We start from the raw sequence: 27,065 nt of genomic DNA on the forward strand, positions 1-27,065 counted from the left end.
TTTGGTACAATGATGAAAGGTACTAATCAACATGTGGGAGTGTGATGTGTATGTGTGATGTGTATATGTGTGGTGTGCTGTGCGTACATGTGTGGTTTGTTGTGCGTTGGGTACATGATAACAACAGGATGGGGTGGGTAGATGGGTTTCATGTTGATAACCAAAAATGACCCGACCATTTGCAACACTTCACCAGTGGTGTAATCAGATACAGTAATTAGCTCATATTTGGTACATGTATTCACCGCCATCACAGAATCACATAACACGAACTTCATGTGATTCACTACACACTTAAATATATTGAATTTGAAGTACCGGCGATTTAGTAATTATTGCACCATGATATCAGACAGTGTAGATTGTTTCAATCCTGTACAGTATGAAGATACCTCGTTACACTAACCTTCCACCCCCCTCCCGTAATGGCACAGCATCAATCACATTTTAATGCACTGGTACCAAGCTGCAATACATGTATCATGTATCATACCCCCCCCCCCCCCCAAAAAAAAAAAAAAACAAACAAACAAACACACACACAAACAAACAAACAAACAAAAACAAAACAACAACAACAACAACGAAGTGTATGAAAGTCACAGTAGTGATCCATAATGGGGAAATACATACTGAGAACTCTATGCTTCTGGTTTCTCGCAATTACACTACATATAATTCCTCTCCTCATTCGAATTACCCACCTTGTTGACTCCCAAAAATTTAAGCTCAACACACACTTCAATCACCATCAACTGCAACCTTCTTCGTCATTTTCACCACAATTCTGTGGATTTTCAGTACACGCATGACACACACACACAATATATATATATATATATATATATATATATATATATATATATACATACATACATATACATGTATATAATTATAGAGAGAGGGAGAGAGAGAGATACACGGGTCGAAACAAATACTAGTAGTACAATTTTGTATTTTCATCTCGTCAATTCCCAATTTTATTTTTTTAACATGTAGGGCCTATTTATCTATTCATTTATTTTTGCTTGCAAAAACTAACGTTGGTCGTATACTTGACAATGTGCATAAACGTGACAAAGAATGCAATTTATTCTCTGAGCACACGTTTCTCCATTAACATCAAAATTTGTATTGCAGCACTTTTTAGGTACATATCTACAATTTGTATGTAGAATCTCTCTGACATATACTTACAAAATGGTAGATTCATTCATTCAGGATAGCGTGGTAGAGATGGATTGCTACGTGATAATTGTTTAGCTACGTTCTCGTCAGTTTGTGACTTATATGGATAGAAAATCTATTCCGCATTCTTTTGCGCTTGTAAACGTGGCAAAATGGAATTCCAAAACCAGCATATCCTCGTTTTAACACCCACGTCGTTCGTCATTGCAGGCGAGAGATTCTTGGAGAACTTTGTCTGTGTGATGTAACGTGGCCAGGGCTGCAAGTTGGATACAAGGCGTTTGTGATCTCTCGTTCCAGTCGGATCTCTAGAAATGGAAATTGAGATCGGCATTGATCAGCAGGGTGGGAGCGAAAGACATCTCAAAAGACGTCGAGCCATTACTCTGCATTGATATGCTCCACATTGTGTCTTGAGGGCATTAGAAGGAAATTGTATGTTACAGTCTATAAGAAGCATGTTTATATCTAGCCATATTGCCGCTGGAGATGTCCATTACACTATGTAGTAAAAGGAGATAATATACATGTAGTCTTTTTGCTGGAAAACAGAAGACTCCAAGAAATGTTGCTTTGTAGCGCTAAGTACACTTTGATCGGTCGGGAATGATGAGTCGTAACGAGAACTTGTTCCCTGAATTTAGCATCTTCCTTATCATTAAGTAATTAGTCAGACACTTGAAACATCCGAAAGTTTCACAGGCAACACATTTCTTACAAAATTAGTTTGTTGATTTTGTCCCCCATCCCCGACATCACAACCACATAAAAATGAGTCATAACAGGAAAGATTGCATTTCTGCGGACTCTCATAAAGTCTTTGGACGTTATCATTCCCGAACTTTGTTCTACAATCCCGTCTCTTACCAGTCCAACTGCATGGAAGCACAATAGACAGCTAAACACTTTCTATTTTGCATGATAGAACAAGCTCACCCGGTAGATGCAAAATTGGTCCAATACTGGATAACCCGTAGCGTCATATCCACTTCGGTTGGTGTGAGGGTCCAGTTGAGTTTGGGCATGAAGTGTACGCCAAACACGAACAGGAGATTTTCACCGTGGTTAACTCGCGTCCATGTTAGAGGGCGCCAAAAAGATTCGCTGGGCCTAAAACAAGCGAGCATAAAGTCATAAGTCGGCCTTAATTGGCCAAATGTCGAAGAAAAGTTGGACCTGGATAAATATATTATTAGCATGTGTTGATTCTATTGTATATGTCGAAGGATTTTCTCTTTCACATTGAATTCGATTTAGGAGAGATTAACTTCGTGTTTTTACCAGACTATCGAGTCGGAATAATAATAATAACAATGTTTTCTTGTGGTATGAAATTGAACCTATTTGAATTCTGAATGAATGAACGAAAATTCTTATACTTGTAGCAAAATACGTTTCTAGAAAAGTATGATTGGTCATTTTGTCTCTTTCTTCCCATTTTTTTTTTTCAGAGACACAGTGCATGTCTTTCCCTCAAGTAGTAAAATACCGAAATGGCAAAATATAACTTATTTCAAACGATAAAATATTCTTACCTGTGTGTCATGTGATATTGATAAACCTCCAAACCAGCGTTTGCAGCAAAATTTGCGACAGCTCGAGTTGGGCAAAACATACTCATGTCTCCGATGATTTCATTGAGTGCGTCAAAGTAATCAAATTTATTTCTGTACGCAAAGTCATTGTTTGGAAAGACTTCGACGGCATTCTTCACACCATTGTCGCTCTCAATAGGATTTTCACTTTCGTAGCTGTGTCTTTCAGAGCATTGCGCAGTTTCATCCAGATCACAGCTATAGCAAGACTCTTCATCCGATATGTCATTGCAATCCTGTTGTATCGCGTCATTGCTATCGTAGTTATCATTGGCACGTTTGTCCCACTGGCCAGCGTTTGCCGAACTGGTGTCACGCACAAATGAACCATACACCACCTCGATCAAGTCTAGAAGCGCCGGATCGTCAACCCGGAACATGTTGGACAGATGCCGCCGAAATTGAGTGTAGTTGACGGCTGGTGTGGAATTGTGGTGCGGAAAAAGCGCCATCATCGCCATCATGCCTTCGTCGGCATTGGCGCCGATCAGAAGGCTGACGTTATTGAATCTACCAGCCTCTCCGATGACGTCTGGCCAGTCCGGAATCACCTCGTGGTCGACGACGGGAACAAAGGCTATGTCAGCTGAATCCCCCAACTCTTCCAAGACCTTGAACACGATCGAAATTCATTGATTTATCAAACTAATTACAGTAATGTCACTTTACAACAAAATCCAGCATTCGCACAGTGATGTCGCACATAACGTCATATTGGAGGATAGTTGCCTTGAGTTCGGGTAGGATATTTTTCTTAATGCAGCTCTTTTGGTGCAAGAGAGTTTGTTCACACCTTTGAGTGGTGTGGTCTAATTTCAACAAAAATCCACTTATATCTAGACCTTGACATCTATTGTCAGAAGAACAAGTACGAAACGAACGAACCATAGTCTAACAAACAACACCGATACTAATACTGCATTCAGCATATTGCTTCAGAGCGGTCGAACATTTACACACTCATGAATAGATACACTGTACATACATTTTTACATCCACACTGTTATACTCATTTCAGCGTTTGTTACTATTTCTTCCCTCGTAGAAATATAGATATAGCATACGATACATGCATATGTTTGCCAAGACGTGAGAGAAACAATGAATGGTGACAGACATGCTACGAATTTTAGAATTACTATTAACCTTCTGCTGCATTCCAACAAAGTCGTCAGCAGGAACCCCCATGAGACACGCCCTGAGTTCAGCCGACGGAGACACCGTGTCACACCCAAGCAGAGTGCCCAACACGCTCGCGCGAGTCTCGGCTCTCTCCATGCTGGGCCCTCGGGCCCACGAAGATGTCGCCGCACCGCTCTGAGGAAACATTAAACATGGAAGAGTCGAAATTTTGGGATGGTATTTATATTTCCGGGTCATTTAGCTAAGCTTATAGATAGGCCTACTATTCTGTGTTGTACATTCAAGGCGTCAAAATTAGTACTGATAACTTTGTATCTTTCAGTCTGTTACTTATAAACACCAACTATTTTATAGTTATACACAACATTTATGATATAATTGTTAGAACAGCATGCTGAGAAAGCGAGATAAAAAAATCCCGAGAAAATCTTTATGTTATATCTCCCTTTCTCGGATCCAAGAGGTCAAGAAGAAGATATATACTACATCTCCCTTTGTCTTCTCGGAGCCGAGAGCACGAGATCTCGCCTCCATGCCTTCTAGGACCCGAAGAGGCCGAGAAAGCGAGGAATTATCTCGTGTTCTCGGTGACACTCTGTGACTCATAAGCTTCGGTACAAATACAACTCCACGAAATAACTGGCATGAAAAGTATGAAAGTCAATGAGGTAATAAAGGATAAAAAGGAGGCAGGTTAGCACATTAAGTCGGTGGCCATCGCACATGATCAGTGATGCTATCACATAACGCATCGCAATGCGGTTAGACTCAACGCTGCTAGCCCTCACCTGCATTATAGCTCGCTGGAAGAGCCCACTACTCATCGGGGACATGAGGTGGAGGTGGACGCTGGAAGACCCTGCACTGTCTCCAAATAACGTCACCCTACTGGGATCTCCGCCAAAGGCTGTAAATTGAGATTACAAAATGTTTCTATTGTAATACCATATGCTTTTGTTCACTATATAAGGGCATGAAAGGAAATGAAATGGCGGCAATAACAGAGAGAAGGGAGAGAGAGAGAGAAATAACTATAGATGGGGCGAGAAAACTGGAAAGACAAGAGAGACAGAGAGAAGGGGGGGGGGGTAAATAGGCAGAAGAGAGGAAATGGATACAATCGCATACACACACGGGTAAAATTAAGATATCATTTCTCTTCATGCTTTTCTCAATGACATGTTTACTTTTCTATTCTCGACAATAACAGCTGCGTCACCTCATTATACAGCTATATGATTCATATCTTCATGCTTCTTGTGTGCCATCAGTCGATCATGATACTGATTTTGTAACCAGGTAAGATAAGGACATTGGCTGAAGGAGGAATATTAGAGGCAAATGAAATTAATGCATGTATCTTCGACAACTTACGCTCATGTAGATACAAAGTGTATGTTATTTGAACAGCAATTATCATTTTCGACGCATGAGCCCAGTTATAAAGACGGAAATGATATTACTGCATGGGTGACTTACATAGATTCCACTTCACATCTCATTACTTGTCTTGACCCTAGTAGTCCACATTTCAGTATTCGGTATGTCTAACGAGTAATTTCTATCCCCATTTAAATTAATACATATCTTATTATCATGCAAATCCCATCAATGCACTGTGTGCTGAGTCATCTTCGGCTTTGTTTTCCGCTAAACTATGTGGACGTTTCCCACATTACTTACATGATATATGCTTCTGGATCCATCGGAGGGCCTCGATTTGATCAAGAATGCCTAGATTTGGCGGTATCTCATCGTCACCTGCAAGATATTACATTACGGAATATCTATATTTGTGTATCTGGCACTCCATAATACTAGTACCAATGGATATTAACATGGACAAAGATTATCAGGCTCTCATTGACATGTGACTACGTGTATGAGAGTACGTGTCGAAATGTACGTGGTATTTTCACTATGTCAAATAAGATTTTTATTATTGCAATACTTGCTGATCTGAATCGTCAGTAGCAAACCAGAACTGAACACTACAAGCCACATTTAAGTCTTCCCAGCTGACAAACCCATGTCGAGCATTCCCCTATGAAGCATCACGGCTCTTTTCTTCCTAAAAACTTAATGAATATGTATACAGATTGCCCTAGCTATATCCTATATCATATTGCTGATCTCGTTGGCAGGTGCGATATTGTTGCAGGTATAACTTTAAGCGTGCTGCTCCAACCTGGTAAAGTCTGTCGTACAGATGAAAGCCAGCATATAGAGATATCACATGAGCGAAAACGTATAGAAGGGTCCTATAATTATGTCGACTGCAATCTTCAATACCAGATAATATGTTTATTCGATGACGAGCTAGGGCCACGTTCACAGTTAAAATGTTAATTTTGTGCATGGTCACTCTAATGCGTTCATAGTTTGTCTGTATATATCAGCATAACAAAGCAAAGAAACCACTCACCTGTTGTAAGAAACCCAAGAGCTCCGATACGGTAGTTGATAGTCACTACGATGATGTCACCAAGGGCAACCAATGGTAGGGGTGATAGCATGTCGACCGTCCCAGCCCCGAACATGAATCCGCCACCGTGTAACCACACCATAACTGGAGCGCTTTCGGGCTGGTAGAGCGAGTTTACATGAAGTAATTACTGGTAAGTATTCGACATGGGGGTCAATAGACAAAATGTGCTACTCACCCGCATCCAAACTCCTGAAGAAATGGAACCTAGATGGCGTATTGCTGCACATCAAATTTGCATCCCTAAATGGCGTCACAGAGGTGAAACACACTCTCATGTCGTCACTATGGGCGTCACATAGCAGTGTAGCCTATTTAACAAAATGTCGTATTTTGTTACAGTACCATGCACAAAGCCCTTAACGGCGTTTTGAATAGATGCTTCTTACGCCATATAGTTGGGAAATAACACACTTACACCTTCCTGAAATACGATAACGAATGAGGTTACACAGATATCAGAGGTTATTGTATCTAATCCACAAAACTTAATTACATGTGTAGTAGTGATCTTCATAATCATTCGCTTGGATTTTACCTTCCTGAATGCCGAACACCCCTTTTACAGACAAAAGTCGACGACGACGTGTTTATGTCTTAAAACAGACTCTGACGACGATTTTTGTTTTTTGGACGCGTGTGCGTAGCAAGTTACATGGAGAGCGACCCCTGTGATGGCTTTCCAATTTTGTGTCTTGAATTCAAATGCATTATGTTCTGGACATTCAGATCATTAAGACATTAAAACGGTATTTAACGAAACCTGACATTTCGTAGGCCTACATGTGGGCATAGATGGTCACCTGTCACATGTTTGTCAACGGTTGAAATATAATTACGATGGTGAAGAAGGGAAGAGACCTCTTCCGACATGACCCTTAACCTTACCAACGGTAGAGGTGCAAAGACGTCGAGAAACAGGCAGTCTTCACTTGTTCCCCACTCGGTGTTATACACTGGATGTGGTCCCTGTGGGCAGCTCATCCCGGGCTTCGAACCATCGACCTCCCTATCCAGTTCCCGAGGGACCGGTACACCGAATCTACGGGGACCAGTAGGAGGTTCCGCGTAGCGCATACCTTTGTAGATGGCTACATCTCGTGTAACAGACACGTCGTCTGCGCTGAAAGTCGTACACGTGCCGCGAACGACTCCTGACGAAGTTCGTATCAACGGGGCTGAGCAGAGATTCTCAGCATACGCTTGGTTCAGGAGAACGCCGAAGCAGCAGAGAAAAAGACAGCAAGGCCACCACCGCAGCCTAATCGCCATCTTATCAACAAACCCTTGGTATTGTTTTCAAGTGGGTGGAAACGAATGGTTGAAAATGCACCTTTCGATTGTAAATACATGTACTGCCCCTCCGTGCAAAAGGAATTGCCAATATTGCTACCTGTCCCAATGCTCGCATCGTCACGCTTTTTCACAGAAATGTTCTGCTGCTGGTACAATGTGCTGGTACCGACATTTCCTCTCTTCTGCGGACGGAGAGCCCCTGTAATGGCACTGCATTGTACCGTTTTATATCATTAAAGCTATCAGCAGCCCTTACATTATTTTGCAGGTACAGTTCAAGTTAAATGTTCGCAACATGCACAATCCTGTCTTTGATGTGGTCTTGTGTGAATTAATGTGTGCGTGGGTGTGTATGTGTGTGTGTGTGTGTTTGTGTGTATGTGTGTGTCAAGTGTGTGTGTGTGTCAAGGGTGTGTGTGTGCGTGCGTATGAGTTTATATCACCTCTGATGTGTGGGCAGATGCTGGAAACTCTCGATCATTGTTTCCCCTAATTTTATGTGATCCTTACCATGTCTTCCTCCAATTTTCACTCTTTACTTCGGAAATTATTTAAACAAAAATCTGACACTATACATGTACTTTATTCTTGTCCACTTTTATGGAGAGTAACATCAGAGAGAATAACGAAAGTTTCACCAATGTCGCAGAAAGGCCAGTAATTTATTCACCTTTTGTCTGTTTTCAGGAAGCGCAGATGTCGGTCACAATCACAGTGAATATTCAAATCAGCTAAGAGGATGACGTCATCATCTCGCAAGTCTCTCGTTGTCCTCACCATGCAATCCTCACCAGATTTCGAAAAAAAAATCATAAATTGAACTCTGAAACACTTATACAAACCCGTCCATTATCGCATTGTTTTAGAGTTGTAGTCGTTTTAAAACATTGATCGCTTCTTTTAAGGAGGATTGAAGTTGCCCAAATACTGACATGCTTCTTAAGCTTTCCTAACTATAAACCAATGAAAAAATTGCTGCACAACTTCGTCACATCTCTCTCTCAAAGTATGTGCGTAATGTGACTCTGACCCCATTCATCAAACTTTGTTTCGAGAAAACATGATCTATCATTTTGGGTGGTATTCAAAGAAACGATTGCTGCTCAGTTTTCCAAGGCCTGGTTTCGCATGGCACCATGTAGCGTTCAAAATGGGGAAAAACGAGCTAAATGTTCACCTTGATGTTATACGTTTTCTTCTACAGTATATTATACACGTATCAGTATTTGAAAATAACAAGATTTTCTATTACACCCAAGAAAGGCACCGCGCTTCAGGGTTATCGTCTAGTCCCGTGAGAGCGCAGCATGCTACTGTGGGAAAAAAATGATTTGCGTCGAGATCAAAATTTCTATACGAATGAATCAGATCGACATACGAACTTCATTTTTATATTGATACGGCAAAGAGACTCCCTGGGGAAACAGTATTATCAAATTTCAACGATTAGATTTCGTTTCTAGAACTAATGCATTGAAGGAACAACAACCCCTCGCCTCCCCCCCCCCCAAAAAAAAAGTAGGGGTCGTATCCAGTGAAATGTCCTGATTATCTGATCAAGGGAGCATGGAACATAATAATCATGTATAAACATGCGATTCCATCTACAGCACTTTATTCACAAATGCATTCACGAAGTACCCAATAAATCCTGAGGGAGCAGATTAACGAAGTTAACCAGTAGACAGGTCACACTATTTGAATTGGTAATGTAAAGTATGTGGCTCACATTTTACGTGGCTATCAATGGACATGGTGGAGCACGAAGCACATACAAGCACATCAATATTATTCTTTCTTTTTACCCAACTTTATTGTATTGTCTCACTCAAATACATTTATTTGTTTGTATGTTTACATTTATTTGTTTGTATGTTTTTGCCTAAATCAGTAAAGGCAGTTGTTACAGTGCAAACACAGAAGCTCACGGTTGCTTTCATGTTGTTATTGTTTTTTAAGTCAGTACTAAAACAAATAAAATTGATAACTTATTTAACGCTAGTGACGGGTGCACGGCATAAGCTCGGATGAACAAGGCGCAAACAATGATGGAGAAAAAAAAAGTGAGTAAGGAAACTATACGTCGCTTTTCAGACGCTGTTATGTCACCTGAAATATACATGTACTGTGTTAATTAAAGCTCTGTTTTCACCATGCGAATGTCTGATCAGTAAATGTCGATACAGTGTATCTCCACATTGTTGGGAAGCCGTTTACTTTGATACACTGCGCGTAAACTTATATGCTGTATATTCTTTTCAGGACATATCAAAGTCCGTTAAAAAAAAAAAAAAAAAAAAAAAAAAAAAAAAAAAAATCCATAAAAGTAATTCCCCCTATCCCAGCACACACACGAAAACTTTTTCGTATCATGATCACTGTACATGATCATCATAACAAGCTATCAAAATACTTTTGAACAAAACTTGGTTCGTAAAATACGTAAATTTTGCATTTAGTTGCCAACGCGTCCGCAACAAAACTTCAGCTTGGTCATTTAGATCACTTACTACTTTATGGAAAATTGTGTACTGCATTACAAAATGAAATGATTATTACCAAGAAAAACGCAATATGAAAATTAAGTATATCCGAATACAAAACGCGCGTAATATACATGTATCGACGGAAACTACAAGTGGTAAGTACACAGAAAGAAACTGGATTACTATATATCGCAAAATGAATATGATACACACATATTAACATATTTTACATACATACACTGTATTCGATGGGTGGGCGTGGTGAGATACTGAATGTCACAAAAAGGCACATTCACATCTTATTAGCGTAAAATTCGCCAGAGTCTAAAAAAATAGCGATTCGGAAATAAAATTAATATTCCACTTGGCAAGAACAGACTGTGGCAACGTGGCAGTGCATCAAAAGTTTTGTTACTGAATACGCACCCCGACAGAAATAAGACAAGCTGTTACCTTCTTCAACGTTACATAATGCACTGGCATACATTATGTTACTGACATTTAGTAGATATACCACACACATTAGAATCATCACAAATAATGCATATGTTCTTAATGATCTACCAATCGGGTAGAACTATGAACGAAAAGGAGTCTTTTATAAAATTGCGTTAAGTTGGAGTACTCCATATTACCTTTCAATTTTACCTGACTGAATTTGAAGGATGTATAATTCGTGTGTGCAAAGCACGTAATAAAGCATGTAATAATGGTATTTTCAAAACATTTATGAAAGAAATCGGATTAAGCGAAAAAAAAAACCCGATGGATGGTTTGTCAGAAGTAAAGACGGGTCTTACTTTATTAATTTCAATATAGCATCTTATCTACAGTGAGCAAAATATGGAAATTTTGTTTTGAAACTTTTGAAACACTGATATCAAAATTATTTCAGATGTGCCAAGATACAACATGAAAAAAAAAATAATGCTGTCTACATTTCACTGTGGTTTCGGAAGAAGACCGGCAAAACCACGCTTGCGATATATACTGAATAGACAGAATAAAAAGACACGAACATTGCTGGGGGTTCTATTTGTTTTTATCTTCACAGAGAAAATTAGGACGCAAGCAGAAGGACACTGCCTTCACAGACATGTGTCTGTAAACGACAAAGATACGGAACAAAGTGTTCTACTTCCGCTCAACCACTGTCTGTTTGAGCGCCAAATATAGCTGCAGAACATTGTAGAATACAATGCAATAATAATAACGATTGGGTCCTCTTTATTCACGGTACAATCTCCTCAGTGACGCCACTGCTCTAACAAACCACGCGCATAACTCTCTTGTAAAATCCCATCGAATTTCTGTCTTTGGCACATAGAATCTGAAAGTACTGAAAAGAGCAACGTTCTATGGATAAACTAATGATGAGATATACAAATATTGAATGTCTTCTAATCAATCTGTTGAAAGCGATTAAGAAAAAAGTACATCTGAAACAAATGTATAGGAATAAAACAAAACAAAAAAAAAAACCCACAAAAACATGAACCACCACAATGTGTGAGTAAGTAGTATGAGGAGCGAACGCGAGAGTAAAATCACATACACTAGAGGCACAATAGCATGTGCTGGTGGTTGCTACATTTCCACATGTTTCAAAGTAGCAAGGAGGACAGCTAGCGAGGCAATGCATTGTTAAACTTTGAGAATTTTCCTGCCCGGGTAGAGCTCACCCACATTCGACTGACCCGCATTCACTTGGGAAGGTTTCTTGACATCATTTTCCGCCCCGTTTTGAGAATTACCATTGGTCAGTTCGTCAACGCGATGCTCCGCCTTCTTGTCATCCGAGCGGGTGGGCGCGCTTTCTTGGCTCGGTGTCGGCTGCTCACTTTTCCCACTGGTGGTTGGGAGTGTTTTAGCGTCAGATTTCGACGTGGATGCATCAACATCAGGTGAAGATGGAGCGCGCTCTTTCTTGGTTGACGCCTTTCTCGGCTTCCCATTCGCTGCAAACAATAAAGTTTATGTATGGAAAAGCATTGTAACCATATCACTTTTTAAAACGAAAAAAGAGGAAGAAAAGAACAAGAACATTCAGTATTAGAAAAGCTATGAATAGTAAGAATTCTTTAGCGAAAGTTTTGACTTGCAGTTCTGCATCCTCTGAACGGATTAAAGGAAAAGTTTCAGCATTAATGAATTGAAAGGCAAGGTTTTCATGTCACACACACACACACACACAACATGGTACACTTGGCATGAAGTAAATACATGCATTCTACATTGATGTCACTAAACAACAATCAATATCGGTATTGAATGTTGACGTGTTTGTCAGAACATCAGGTACTTTTAATGTGACGTGGCGCTCACCTGCGCTGCTGGAACTCGTACTTGGCGTAGCTCCACCCTCTATCACCCTGCTGCTGTTCGGCCCACTCAACCGGCCTGTGTTGGCGCTGACCACGCCCACCGGAGAGCCCGCCCCTCTGTTGTGAGATACCACTCCGTGGGACCTGAGCAGCTGTGCCTTAGTCAATAGGAATGAGTCGTTTGTCTGCATGATCTTGTGGGCGCAGCCTTGTTTTGGCGGGACGCCATCCTTGTGGGATCGCGCGAGGAGAAAGCTCTCGTCTGTTTGGGTGCCGATTCCGTCGATCTCAATTTTTTCGTCGCTCAGCTCTAAAGCGACCACGTTCTCGATGCCGAACAGCTCGTCAGATCTACCACCACACAGTGAGATGGTTCACTAGAATTAGTTATAGTCTCTGATCTAACGATATTCTAACATACAGTAGAAATACAATGGACTTTCATCGAAAGTATGGTATCGTTCAGTTTGCTTGAATATTTGATAACGAAATGAAGCAAATTTCGAAGAAACTGCAAAAACGCAAGTTATCACTCTTGACAAGAACGTCAATCACGGTTAATAAAACATGCTCCATATCTTTTGGCAGAAGATGAAGGAATGGTAATACAATCTTGGTCAACCTTGATTAATAGAAGCAATATTTTGCTGTTTCAAATTCAATTCAACAAACGTATGTAGTCATCTTTGATAATAATAATAATAATAATAATAATAATAATAATAATAATAATAATAATAATAATAATAATAATAATAACAAAGCTTCAATAAAGCATATTAACAAATCCATGTTCCCTCTACGCTTTACAATAACTCTTATCTATTTTACAATCACATTATCACAAAAACAAAATTTTACAAATTACATCCAAAACAACAACATAAAATATCGTATAAAAAAAGTTATATTGAAAGTTATTTCATACGTTATCAAGTCTCCGTTTAACTCTGAAATGTGAACTGTATGAAAAACATATATCATCATACTTTCCAGTTCGACCGCCCCTTTTGTTGAATAGGTTGATGCAACTCGCAGCGATAATGGCCAGAACGATGATGCCTGCAATCGAGCTCGCAGCGATGATACCAACATAGAGATTTGCTGCGAAAAACATACAAAAAGTGAATAATCTTAATATCCTCGAATATCAAAGACGAAAAATATCCAGAATCGACAATAATGTAATGCATGAGACTTCAACATTCAACAATTTTGCACTTTAGCATTTGTCATACAGTGTATACCTTCTTAAACTCCTGATAAGTGTACTTGACACACACACACACACACAAATGTCTTTACAAACCTGACCATCAGAAGCGAAGAAAACACTACAAAGGAATGTTTACATCATTTAATTTCTCGACTGTTTATGACGTTTTCACATAGTTTCGCTGATCAAATAGTTATTGTAAGCCCTTCTTTGCGCTTGTACACATGCTTTGCGACCTGCGAGTTCTCACTCTGCAGTTGATCTCCAAAACTTTTGAGATTAAAAATGTCCAGCGCCATTAGGGAGCTTTAGATTTTAGACGCGCGGACGTTCAAAGAGAAAAAAACATGATCTGAGCGTGCGCAGTAACTTGATCCGCGCTACTGCGCACGCTCAGATCATGTTTTTTTCTCTTTGAACGTCCGCGCGTCTAAAATCTAAAGCTCCCTATTGCCGAATCTAAGCAAGACGGCAAAATCGAACACTAAACTTAAATGGCGTCTTACCCATTTTGTCTATTACCAGAATTATGTTCGATATCGACAAAATGTTACTCAATCTATTTTTTATCGTTTTTAATCCAAATTATGCAACAGATAATTATGTTTTGACGCTTCTAGGCCAGTTGACTAGCGCATTCAAATTTATGAATACCAACTTTCTCTAATAACCGAGTAGTAAGCTGTGACATCCATCTATACTTACTAAATGCAATGCAGGTCTGAAAATATACTTCGCATGAATAAGCGTGATGTTGGGCAAACGTCACGCTCAGACAAGCCTTTCTTGTTTGGCAGGCTAATCTTTGAAAGTAGGCATGAATTAATATGTTAGAAAACTGGTCTATTACTGCTCTCACTTTTGGCATGGTCATCGTCCGACATCTTATCTCCGCAACGCGGTCCACTAAAGTCTTTTCTGCACCTGCACGATGTTACGAAATGAATCCCAGAAGCAAAATAAGACAGGTAAATATCGCAAACAATCTCTAATCAACAATTTTACTTAAAAAACAACAAAAGACAAAAACAAAAAACGGGGAAGGGGGACTTCCTTGTTATACATGTATTTAGTCATTCCTCTCGAACTGAATAGTGGCTTTACACGAACAGGCAAAATCTAAACAAAAGAAATAATGTTTTTAGTCAATAATCAACAACGAAAACTGCTAATCCCTAGGCGGTTATCATCATTCATTTTATTGCAACACTATAGTAGCATGATGAGAAAGATACAGAAAATTCTCGATTTTGTTTAATTAAAAAAGATTTGACTAATGTGTGCAGATCATCGGGAGGCTAGTGAGGTGATGACATCATTTCATCAATTCATATAAGTGGCCTCGACCAACATCACTGCTAGAAATTATGTGAACTTTATACTGCCATAACTTTCAGTGTTTTATATTAACATACACTTCTTTTATATTGGTTTATCGATAAATATTCGCTTTCACTCATTTTCGTGCAGTCCACTTAAAGATAGAAGGGCATTGAAATTTTAAGGTTTCACTGATGGGTGTAAATGACTTGGGTTCCTCTCTTAAAAGTGTTTGCACTGCAAGGAAATTCAAAAGCTCTCTGCACTCTAAATAATGACGTTCTTGAGCCTTACGTGCAAGTGACAGGGAAACTTTCGTCTACGCATTCAGCATCGTTGAGGCAGTAGTCCGTGTTGTTGGCGCACACGGCTATGCACTCGTTGCCCACTGACGTGCAGCTCATCTCCCGCGGGCAGCCCGTGATCTTGCAGGCATCGCTTATCTGCACATATTTGTCTGTGACGTGTATTCAAGAAAACATGCAGATCGTTGATGACAATTTGCCCTGCTGCAAAAATGATATTACAGACAATTTCTCTTCTTTTTCAAGTGTGAATGTGAAATCAATTATTTCTCACCATGAGTATGTGTGACACAATTGCAATGAGTATGCAGGATAAACGTCTAGTGTCGTAAGAATGGCATGATTGTCTCTCTATGAGATTTTAAAGGCCTGTCAACGTTTCTTGTAATCATTAGTTTCTGAGAAGGATCTAGTTAAAGTTCATGTAGTTAATCCAATGCTTATGACGATTTCGGCTCAGAAACTTTGCTCACAGAGCGGGTCACAGTAGTGTTCCACACATATGCAGTCACATCTGTATTGGATAGTATGCGTGTTTACATTACAATCTGCAAGAATGTCGGGATGAGTCAACGATTGTGCAGTTAGTCAAAACTTATGTTTGCATTAGCTAGCCAAATCACACAGACACACACAGACACACACACACAAATGCACATATACACACATGAAGGCGGGAAATTGTTATATCATCTACAAACAACCATTGTAGGAGAATCTGGTCTGCATATACTGCCCCTGCAATTACTATCATGTGGTCTTCTTCACGTACAATAAAAATAATGATAATGACACGGACGCGAAGGATTCTACCTGAGTATAACATGACGTGAAGTTCATTGACAGTCAAGGTACCAAGGGTGTGGTTCCTCTCTACGATCTCATAGAGGACTTTAATCACCTCCCTTCGATCATCGTCGGGCAGACGAGGCTCAAACTCCAACAACACAAAGGCAATCAGATGATTGTCTTCACCAGACCTTGAACCAATTCAGAAGGGAAAGTGAGACAAAACAATAATTATTCAAACAACGCCAACTTTACGAACTTACCATTGCACTGGGATGTAACTATATAACCAATGTTCTTTCCTTATACTTCTCGTGCGGATTATTTGTTGGCTATACTTGTATTAAGAGAAAGCAAGGAACAAATTAACTTCTTATTGTCTATTAGTGGCAAGTGTTCATCATAAAAGTGAAATTCATCAACGTTAGTACCGAGATGAGAATACACGTGGTGTCATCACAGGTAATCACGAACGTTCCTCTGAAGAGATGGACACATAATATACTAGTATCGTAAAACTCAATTGGTATTAAATGGTTCACCGATCTCGAATAAAATTAAACACTTGCTCACCTCATCCCTGTAACTCTTGAGGTAGTATTGAAGTCGGGAATACGCTCCCTGAATATAGCATTCAGCTGGAAAGACAAAGAAATAGAAAAAAAAAATCTCAGAACTTATTCATTGCCACCTGCTTTTAATGTTGGCCATAAGTTGTAAACATTGAACTTGAATAATGTCATTTCACGTCATCAATGTAACACCAATCATTAAAACATCATCAATGTAAATAGGCGCTGCCAACATTCACACATCACACATTATGAATGTATTTCAATATAGAAATGTATCTTATAAAACAAACAAACAACAACAAAAATGGTAGGGTACAGGAAATGGGATTTGTAGCCTGTAAACTCAACTGTTCGTTGTTCTCCTTTTGATGTTGTTTTGTGTGTTTCTTTGTATATTTCCTTTTTTCTGTATGATTCGTGGATTATGTTATGTTCCTGGTTATACAGTATTGTGATGTAACTGTTTTTAAGATGCACGGACTTGCGGAAGAACAGCCTGTGGCTGAAACAAGTGACCGTGTGGCAATGAAATAAATGAAATGAAATGAAACAATGAGGGTCTTTAAATCCTTTTTGTCAAGGCATGGAGAGATGATGACGCAATCGTAGATCCTCTTGCAGAATCAGGCGACTTGATAGCACTGCATGCTGTGCGGTAACAAATTGAACCTAACAATCATTCGCCAGGTTATATTGGCCACAGTAAGAATGTTTATATATATATATATATATATATATATATATATATATATATATATATATATATATATATATATATCAGGGCTCGACACTAACGGTGGCCCGGGGCCACCAAAAACGCACGTCGGGCCACCAAAATTTCAGAAATGAAGAATTTGGTGGCCTGATCGGGCCACCAATAAGGTCGGATGTTTGCCTTTGGGCCACCAAAAATAAAAATTAGTGTGGAGCCCTGTATATATATATATATATATATATATATATATATATATATATATATAAATATATATATATATATATATATATATATATATATATATATATATATATATATATATATATAAATATATATATATATATATATATATATATATATATATATATATATACACACACATACACACACACACACATATATATATATTTATATATATGTATATATAGTGAGATATGAGAAAGGAAGATGAAAGCTAAATTCATCTTTTTCGTATGATTAAAGAGTAGCAGGCTTTCAATTTCATATCATTGGGTATTAGGTGTCATGGGAATGAGTATACCAGTCATTATCATTATCCTGTATCTGCGCTGTGTTTGTGTTAGCACTACTGCGCAATATTATCAAGAAACAATATATCTATACATGTATTATGGATTTTATTTCAGTTTGACTGTAGGATTTGGGATGAGATTATCTGCTTATGAATGTTTATTACAGACCTTGGCTATCTGAAATGGCCTTCTCTCTTAGCTACTAGTCCATGGGAAGATGCCCTCATTACTTTCACTACCAATAATACACAGGCCCTAAACTGCGTAACCTTTGCCCCGGACCTTTGTCCCTATAAAGCCCACGGACAAAGTCACCATGTTTCCATGTAGCTTAACCTTGACCAGGTTGTAGGTCGATGACTACTTCGAAAGGTAAGATTACACAGTTTTCACCTTTTATATGCTTCGTTACTACACTTCTGCGCTGAAAATAGGAGACGTATACATATTATTCTATACACAAGAGAGATCGGAAGAGCTGTGGTATAGAACACTGTTGTTTTTGCGCCCGCTGCATGATGGGTCCCTTACAAACAGGGGTGGTATAATCATGCGTGACATTGTTTTAATCCAACGCATTAGCCAACCTGCGAGGTCTCAAGAGCTAGACGGGTGACCTTCTTGGCTCACCGCGCCCTATCCTGAAGCTATACTAGGGTAGGTAAGAAAGCATAGGTCCTGAGGGTAAACACTGTTAACCATTGAGAGCAACGATTAAAAGATATTCGAGTCATCGCATTTTGATGCATATTTCAGTTGTATCACAAAACATCATGCCATATAAAAATTTCGCAGTAAAGCCTAAAATATACGGAGTTATCAGTAATTTTCTCATTAAATCATAACTATAAACAGTTTATTCTAGAAAAACAGTTTTGATAAAACTACTGTTCACATTTTGTATATCTAACAATACTTAATGTTGATTATACTGATTGAAATTTTTACATTGGCTGTTTCTATTAGTAACTCACATTTTAGAACTATTTTGAAGCACTAAAGCTGGGTTTTTGTTTCATCTGCAAATGGTAAATAGTGAGTTTTTAAGAATGCGATAGCATGCACTTTTCCATTCAAACACACACGTTTGTATTCCAAAGTGAGAGGATAAACTTTATATTTTAGTCTCTCTCTGATGACCAGTAATTCGAGGAAATGTTGATAATTGCTGCTGCATTCCTGTATATCAGTTGATCAAAAACAAGCTTTTGCGAAGAATAACATTTTGTGTTTTGATCTCTTCTGGTGAACTCGTGACCAAAGCTCATAAAACATTATCGCCTAAGTATTCGTATAGGTTTTGGGTTTCGTGAACGTTTGTACCATTGCAATGACTTGGCCTCTGTTATAACTTTTTTACCCATCGCCTACATGTTTAAATCAATCCAAGTGTAATGCCATCTACTGGATCTATACACACTCTACCGGAATTAAACCAATATAAACAAAATTAAAGAAAGTGAATAAAAAAAAGAATAATTACCATGTACGTAAATCTTTTATCAACCATTCATTCTTTGTTCGTCACATACAATAGGGCGGGTGCTGTTCGTTATTCCGAAGGTTTGCTATTCCGAAGGTTCGTTATTCCGAAGGTTCGTTAATCCGAAACACACAAATTCCCTATACCTAGCGGTTCGTTAATCCGAAAATGAATTTTAAAGGGTTCGTTAATCCGAACATTTGTGGCGTTATTCCGAAGGTTCGTTATTCCGAAGATTTGTTCATCCGAAAATGAAATTTGGAATAACGAACCTTCGGAATAACGAATCTTCGAACTGAGGAGCCTTCGGAATAACGAACCTTCGGAATAACGAACTGTAACCAATAGGGCTGGCTTTTTCTAACTACCACCTTGATCTGCCCTGCATCACGTGGATGAACTGCTACGTATTATGGGATCGTAATATGAAAGTCTTTTGCAAATCGAAGAAGTAAAAAATACATTATACATGTACATAAAACAATTATTATATATATACAATATGATGATGATGATGATGATAAATGATGATGATGATGATGATGATGATAATGATGATTATGAAAATACGTTACCATGATCGTCACCACACACAAACATTGCCTAAACTTTCCACATGGTAAAATTGAAGACACATTCAAAATGAAAAAAAAAGAAGTCAAAAATCAAATCAGTCAATGGGAAGTGACATTATTTAAATCTTTACAGTGTCATTATTTTTTCTTGTGGCGTCTTTCAAACTTTTATGTGAAGATAAGACCCTTGCAGTAAAACTGGTTCGTTATTGCATTCTTCAACACTCACAAACACCTGATAAATTAACCCAACCGGGCCGCAAGAAAATATAAGATTCCATTTCTAACAGAGGGAAGGACCCCTCAAAAAAGGGGAATCTTATCCATAAGACCATAGGTGTACTTACCGAGGATGTAATGGCGTTTCTCAGGGGAGACCCAGCTGAACTTCCCCTCTTTCCCACCAAAGTGAATTTGGTTCTGAGATTCCGCCATGTTTCTTCATTTTGGTCGCCATCTGTAAATTTATGCAGGAAAATAAACAATACACATTCGTTATTCTCGAGAGAAAGTCTCCCAGGTGAAAGGGTGAAAGACAAGCGCCGCTGTGAATCAGGGACCGCTCGAGGACAAAGACGTGTGCCAAAAATCATGTCATCCTTTATGCCTAACGAGTTCAATTTACAGGGATACACACAATATATTATTAATTAACCCATTGATTACGAATCCCGAGTATAGTCGGTCGGGCAAGTGTCTATGGGAAATGCGTGTTTTAGCATGGCCCCGGACTTAGCGTACCTCTCGGATCTCATCGTTATGTTATGTTATAATTGTAATGCAGGTCCCTTGCTATGTTACATTGTGATGTAGGGCCCCTGATTATGAATAGCAGTGTACAACTACTCACGGTTATATATCCTGTTTGAAATAAGACGAAAGAAGGAACAGATTAAAAAAAAATATATTTTCTTAGTTTTAAGTATTAAACAAAAATGTTGAATTTCAAAAAACTTGAATGGACTAGTCTAATTGAATGATCGATGTAATCATCCACTTTTTTTGTATTAACTAACGAGAAGAAAAACAGAAATAGGAGATTCTCTGACTACAGAAACAACTGGAAAATATTTATATTCTGGGACTGTCTTTCGTTTGGACTGTGATTCGTTTTACTGTTCACTGACTGTACCGAGGGTTTGCAAGACGTATCCATGAAAATATGCATTGGTTTCTATTTCATAGCATTTGTAATTGTGGTCGGCAAGTTGCTTTGAGAATATCAATAATTCAATTAAAACAATAACATATGAGTAGGACCTAATTATAATCATAATAAAGAATCTAAGTGAAATGAAAATATAATTCTTTAACTTTATATGATTTTGTCAAACTTTTTCTGTTCAGTTCAGTTTTATTTTGAGACGTATTTCCATTTGTATAATTTTGTTACATATCTTAAATCCAAGTAAGACACGGCGTATATTTCCCCTGTAAGTGTTATCATCTAGAATACTACGCTATTCGTCAGTTAAGTTACCTCCTTCCATTGTTCCAGCGTCTACTGTTGTCATGGCGACAGTACTTTCGGCTTGCCCCAGTTCATCTCCTGCCATTGTAGTGACATCTTGAGTGACGAAGTACACTGTGGCTTCCTCGAAGTCTGTTCCAACCTCCGTGGTGCTGTTCAACTGATCTATGAATTCAAGTGATGGACAGCCATATGACAGACACGCAGACACGTCCGCAGGATATATGATATAGTAGAATGATCAGAAAAATGAGCGGAGAGTTAGTACTTTCTACAACAAAGAGACCGTAAGATCGACACATACACAAGCTGATGCGGAAAAACATGCACGCACTTAATTGATAGACAAAACGGTATACGTAAGATCGAAATAACTCATCGGCAGAAAAAGCCTCGCCCCCCCCCCCCCCCCCCGCAAAAAAAACCCCAACAACAACAACAACAACAACAACAAACGAACGAAGGAAGGAAGAAAGAAAGAAAGAAAGAAAGAAACAAACACTCCTGGGCAGCAATATTAATGCCAACGAGGGCGGGAAAAAAATGTTCAAGTGGGAGATCATTTGTAAAGTGATGAAAGCTTCACTTCATCCGATTTGCATATCAAATGACCTTTATAACTTTTCATGAAGCATTGGAATGTTTAAATTCCATAATCTGATTTATGGGCGATTTTAGTGAATCGTTTAAACTTTCGTCGTTTGCAATTATTTTTGTTTATTTTGGTCAACTTAAAAAGAGAGTGTCATTTCACTTTCTTTATTTAATATAAAATAAAAGGATGTCAGTCAGTATTACCCTACGTCAGTATTACCCTATAATCCCTGGAAGAATCGGTTTTATTACTTTACAAGGGTTTCAACAAACTAAAATATTTCATTTTATGTCAATCTATGTAATATTGTTGATTACAATCTAAAACTAAGATTAGAAAATTGGTGGGAACATGAGACTGTTCACAGATTATCGAACAATCTCTTGATATTTGAATTTTAAGAGTAAAGAAATAGACAACATGACAAACAAACATAATTATCAACGAGATGAAAGCTACCGGCGTGTGCGAGATTTTCAATAGAGGGCCAGGGGCGAGTCAATGCAAACCAACGCTCCTAACGAAATTTGTATGTAATTATACTATCACAATCAGTTATACAGGGATCGAGTGATCTCACCACTATGTTTATATTGTTGAACATATTGCACCTGATTTGTAGACATTCAAATGATATCATATGCAAAGTATAAGATATAACACCTTGACAAGTACACTTTCTATGCATATGGATGTCCACCTAATCATTATCAAGACATTGTATAACATTCCCCCTCCTGCGTTTGAAAACACACCAAAGACACTATAGCCCACACATCTACAACTGGACAATTCTTTAACGATTACACTGCAAATTTTCTGTTTTTTATTTTAGAACAAATAGGACACGTAAAAAAAGATAGGCTATTGTAAACAGAAAAATATCTCAGAATCGACAATGAATGATTATTGTGGCATATTTAATATATATATTTTCTCACAACTCTTGATGCATTTTTTACAGCGTCATCGTCGGAATGAAACAAAATTTATGACCACTTTCATCGTTAGGAACAATAAACGTTTGATACGCCGACCACCCTCCCCAGCTGCCAACCAATCGTATTGCAGGTTCACAGGTATCATCTCCACTGTTTACATTCCTCGCAAACAATCGCGAACTCAGAAAGTTTTAAGGTCAGTGTGAGCAAGGAGTCCAACCCATGCATGTTGTGCGGTATAATTCAAGTCAGTCACTGCTGGTATTTGACTACTATACTCACTTTCAGCATATTTTTCATCTTCCTGATTCCTGCCCCCCCCCCCCCCTCTTTTCACAATATCTTTAGTACATTGTTATTTTGATGAGGAAATATCTCCTTTCTTTTTTAAAATGCATGTCGTCGGTCGGTATATGTGCTGTATACATGTATATAGTGGCATGCATACATGATGGTACCTAACATCTTGAGCTTGGCCTATAATTGAATAACTAATGAGGTATATAATAGCCTCATACATGGTATCTCCCATGATATAATGGTGCACTGCCCAGAAGAAAAAAAAAATCAATCTCAACTCAAATCAAGATTTCTACGATGGTCGTCAGTAGATGGCGAAGAACATTTCCGAACATCTGCCGATGCATCAATCTCCACTCGGAGATAATCGGTCACCGTCGAAGTCAGGCGTAAACAAGTTGAGAAGACGGGCTTAATCCTAATTGATTGGTAACCTAATTCGCTGCCGGCGTCAACGGCAGCTTACAATTAAATTAGAACAACGCTAAATATGCTAAAAGGGTAACGCAAGATACCTATAGGTGGACGTACAAGTCTCTCAACGTGTCTCACAGAGAGGCTTCTCCGGACGTCAGCGAAGTTCGGGTGGATGTTTGTGATACGGGCATCCATACATTGAATTTATCTACAGTAGATATGCGAGATTACCAAGTTGCCCCCGCAAATAAATACATGTGCGAGTTCTGCAACAGGACGAACTTCGCCTGATAGTAATCGAGTCGTTACACACGGTTACGTGGAAAGGAAGTCTACCTTAGAAAAAAAAATTGTCATGAATTCGTCTTCGGTAATTCTCCCTTATAAGAGTGAACTACAGGATAAAATTACAGTCAGAAGAGATTAACGTTCGGGAGCTCATACACGCTTTCCTCTTCTTCAAACACAGTAAAATGCTGCGCCGATTGTAAAGGGAGCGATTCACGAGAAATACTATGGCAGAAAAAAAACAAACAATGCTCATGCGTTCAGTATATTATAGTGGACATACTTATACTCGCCCGTTCCGTAAGTAACCTTGTACGGAAAGGGGAAATGTGGGAATGCACAAAATTTACTTTTTCTCGTCTATGTACTGCCACCATCACCGCATCTCTTCCTGCCCCCATTACAACACAAACACATCGGAGCTGAAACACATTCAAAATCTGAAACTCCTCGTGACATTCATTATATGACTTCGAGACTTTCGCTACTTGAAAGGGATGATGTCGTTGGTTTAACCCTGTCATCACCAGTAGCAACTACAATGCACTTAATCTCCATGATATTTATGAGCCAGAGGTACTGGGAGTTAAATGAGCTCATGAAAAGAACTAAGGCAATTAAGTCGTCTGTCACTGACTTACATCCAACTGAGCATGTACCCTGAAGACTGAAGAAGTACATACCACTGGGTCAAGTCAGTCGAATCTATAGTGTGGCGTACACCGTGCTCGGGGTCAAGGGCGAGTTAATCGAGAACAGGTGGTGGAAGGAAACCACATTCCTATTATTTGGAAATAATGATAAACTCATTTCTTTTCAAGGTTGGATGGAGAGAAAGTGAAATATGAATTTATAGAGCGCCCGCAAACGGAAGACAAACGCATCGCTACATGGTGCACATACGTGTACGTTACCACAAATTATTGATATTATTGAGGAGATACAAGGCCTTCTTGGATATAGCTATGATTACACTGTCATGCTCGGTTATATCATAGTACCGCATGTGTAATAATAATAATAATGATAATGTTTAAGCTGTTTACGGTATTGTCTGCTTTGAAGCCAGTATTATCTGGGGCAAAATACTTTTAATAGGGGCCCATTTTTGTTGTTGTTCATAAACAACACAACAATTATGTCATAGTGTCAACAATGTCATATAATTCACGGAATGCTTATAATTGAATTGGTGGTTAACAAGGACAAGAATTTTATTACTACCCAGTTAGTTACTAATGTGCAAAGGGAGGTGGGGGGGGGGGGGGGAGACACCATGACTGTACTGAATTACTTCAAGCACACCTTTGCAGTTCTTTGTCTTTTCCTTGCTGAGGTTTTTCCTTTTGATATCTTCATAACACACAGGATATTACATACTGACACGTCCGGAGAAATATCGGTTTGGCGCGCTTATGCGATGCGATGTTTAGAAGTCATTAATCATGCGATAGAACACCTGCGGCTGAGAGAATGGCGTCCTACTTAACTTAGCAGAAGTCTGTTGAACCATGGAGCTCCTGAACCATGGAGCTACTAAACACCGTTTAGGAGCTCCATGGATAACCGTCTGTCTCATAAGCGTGATAGGCGAGTATTGCCTGCTTACGCACTGTATCAAGATATTGGTAGTTAAATATTCCACATAAATGGACGAAATAATAAGACCAAATTGGATGAAAATAACATATACGTTATATGAAGTGACAAATAATTACAAGGAAGTGAATACAATCATAATCACGGGTCGTAAGATTCCGCTAGTCTGAACCTTATTTCATTTTTGAAATAACAAACATTCAGAATAACGAACTTTTTTTTTCCCAGTTCAATTGACATTTATTTCCATTCGGAATAACGCCACAATGTTCGGATTATCGAACCCTTTCAATTTCGGATTAGCAAGCATTTTGGTTTTATACAAAATTCGTGTCCACTGTGTTTCGGAAAAACAAACCTGCGGAATAACGGACAACAGGAACGGACATCATCCACTGTCATGATAATGGGAGCAGAGTCAACACCTGGGGCCTGTTGTATAAAAGTTACTTATGTGGTAACTTTGCCATCCAATGGTAACTACCATGGCAACAGTACTCAACAACCAATTAAAATCAAGAATTCCATGGAAGTTACCATTGGATGGCAAAGTTATCATAATAGTAACTTTTATGCAACGGTCCCCTTGTATTTTACCAATCTGTCACATCATTTAACGCCGAATCATAAAAGTCCTATAGAAATTTTGCTACAAAAATCATAATCTTTTTTTTTATTTTGTTTTATTATAACAAATTAAAATCAATTACAACATTTACAACAATCATTAAATGATTACAAATCGCACAAAGACAAAATGGTAACACAAAACAAAAAGGTACATCAGCAAAAATATAATATCCTTAAAAAATCATAATCTTGTATATTAATTGCCAACTCTGAATTTCAAAACATATCCTATGTTTGAGAAAGGTTGGATGGAATTGATGAAATTTCCAGATGAAGACAGAACCTTCATTTTAACCGCATCTACAACTGATAGCAGTTGAAAGATCATTGATTGTGTAAATTTAGCGACACAAAGACTTTTGATAACTTTATAACTGGCATAAACAATGACATGACCAGAATATAGCTCAAATCAAAGACAAGTTCTATTTCTACCTTAATATATAACATGCTGACACTGGATTACAAAAAAGACTTAAATCACTTAGAATAATGTGATTTCTAAAACTTGGTGGGTTAAAACACCACTAACGTCTTTATAGGATGATTTTAAACAAAATATAAGTACCAACATCATTGACTAAGCGTCCTTGTATACCAACAAGCGAATGCACCTTGACGCGATGTAATTGTTGGTATTCCTCTAATATCCACCAATACAATGTATCAAAATATGTAGGCAGTGGCGTATCTAGGGAAAACGGCGCCCGGGGCAAGCACGAAAATTGCGCCCCTAATTCTGAAAAAGTGTTCAACCCCAACCCCATCCCGGTAGGGACTTTAAACAAAGTCCACA

General features: G+C 38.6%; 2 protein-coding genes across 2 annotated transcripts; both read right to left on the minus strand.

Moving 5' to 3' along the window:
* Window positions 1–1,254: 1,254 nt before the first annotated feature.
* LOC140238283 (acetylcholinesterase-like) lies at window positions 1,255–7,683 on the minus strand. The gene is made up of 9 exons (XM_072318218.1): window positions 7,295–7,683; window positions 6,352–6,503; window positions 5,610–5,687; window positions 4,715–4,833; window positions 3,930–4,100; window positions 3,117–3,394; window positions 2,724–2,981; window positions 2,125–2,298; window positions 1,255–1,496 (listed from the first exon to the last, which is right to left on the minus strand). The coding sequence occupies exons 1-9, from the start codon at window positions 7,681–7,683 to the stop codon at window positions 1,304–1,306; spliced, it is 1,812 nt and encodes a 603-aa protein (XP_072174319.1). The 3' UTR covers window positions 1,255–1,303.
* Window positions 7,684–9,237: 1,554 nt separating this feature from the next.
* On the minus strand, window positions 9,238–20,481 carry LOC140237509 (uncharacterized). The gene is made up of 8 exons (XM_072317441.1): window positions 20,376–20,481; window positions 16,721–16,785; window positions 16,172–16,338; window positions 15,348–15,510; window positions 14,593–14,657; window positions 13,507–13,621; window positions 12,519–12,868; window positions 9,238–12,151 (listed from the first exon to the last, which is right to left on the minus strand). The coding sequence occupies exons 2-8, from the start codon at window positions 16,723–16,725 to the stop codon at window positions 11,838–11,840; spliced, it is 1,179 nt and encodes a 392-aa protein (XP_072173542.1). The 5' UTR covers window positions 16,726–16,785; window positions 20,376–20,481; the 3' UTR covers window positions 9,238–11,837.
* Between the last annotated feature and the right edge of the window lie 6,584 nt (window positions 20,482–27,065).

Source organism: Diadema setosum, chromosome 14, assembly GCF_964275005.1.
Source record: "Diadema setosum chromosome 14, eeDiaSeto1, whole genome shotgun sequence".
NCBI lineage: Eukaryota > Metazoa > Echinodermata > Echinoidea > Diadematoida > Diadematidae > Diadema > Diadema setosum.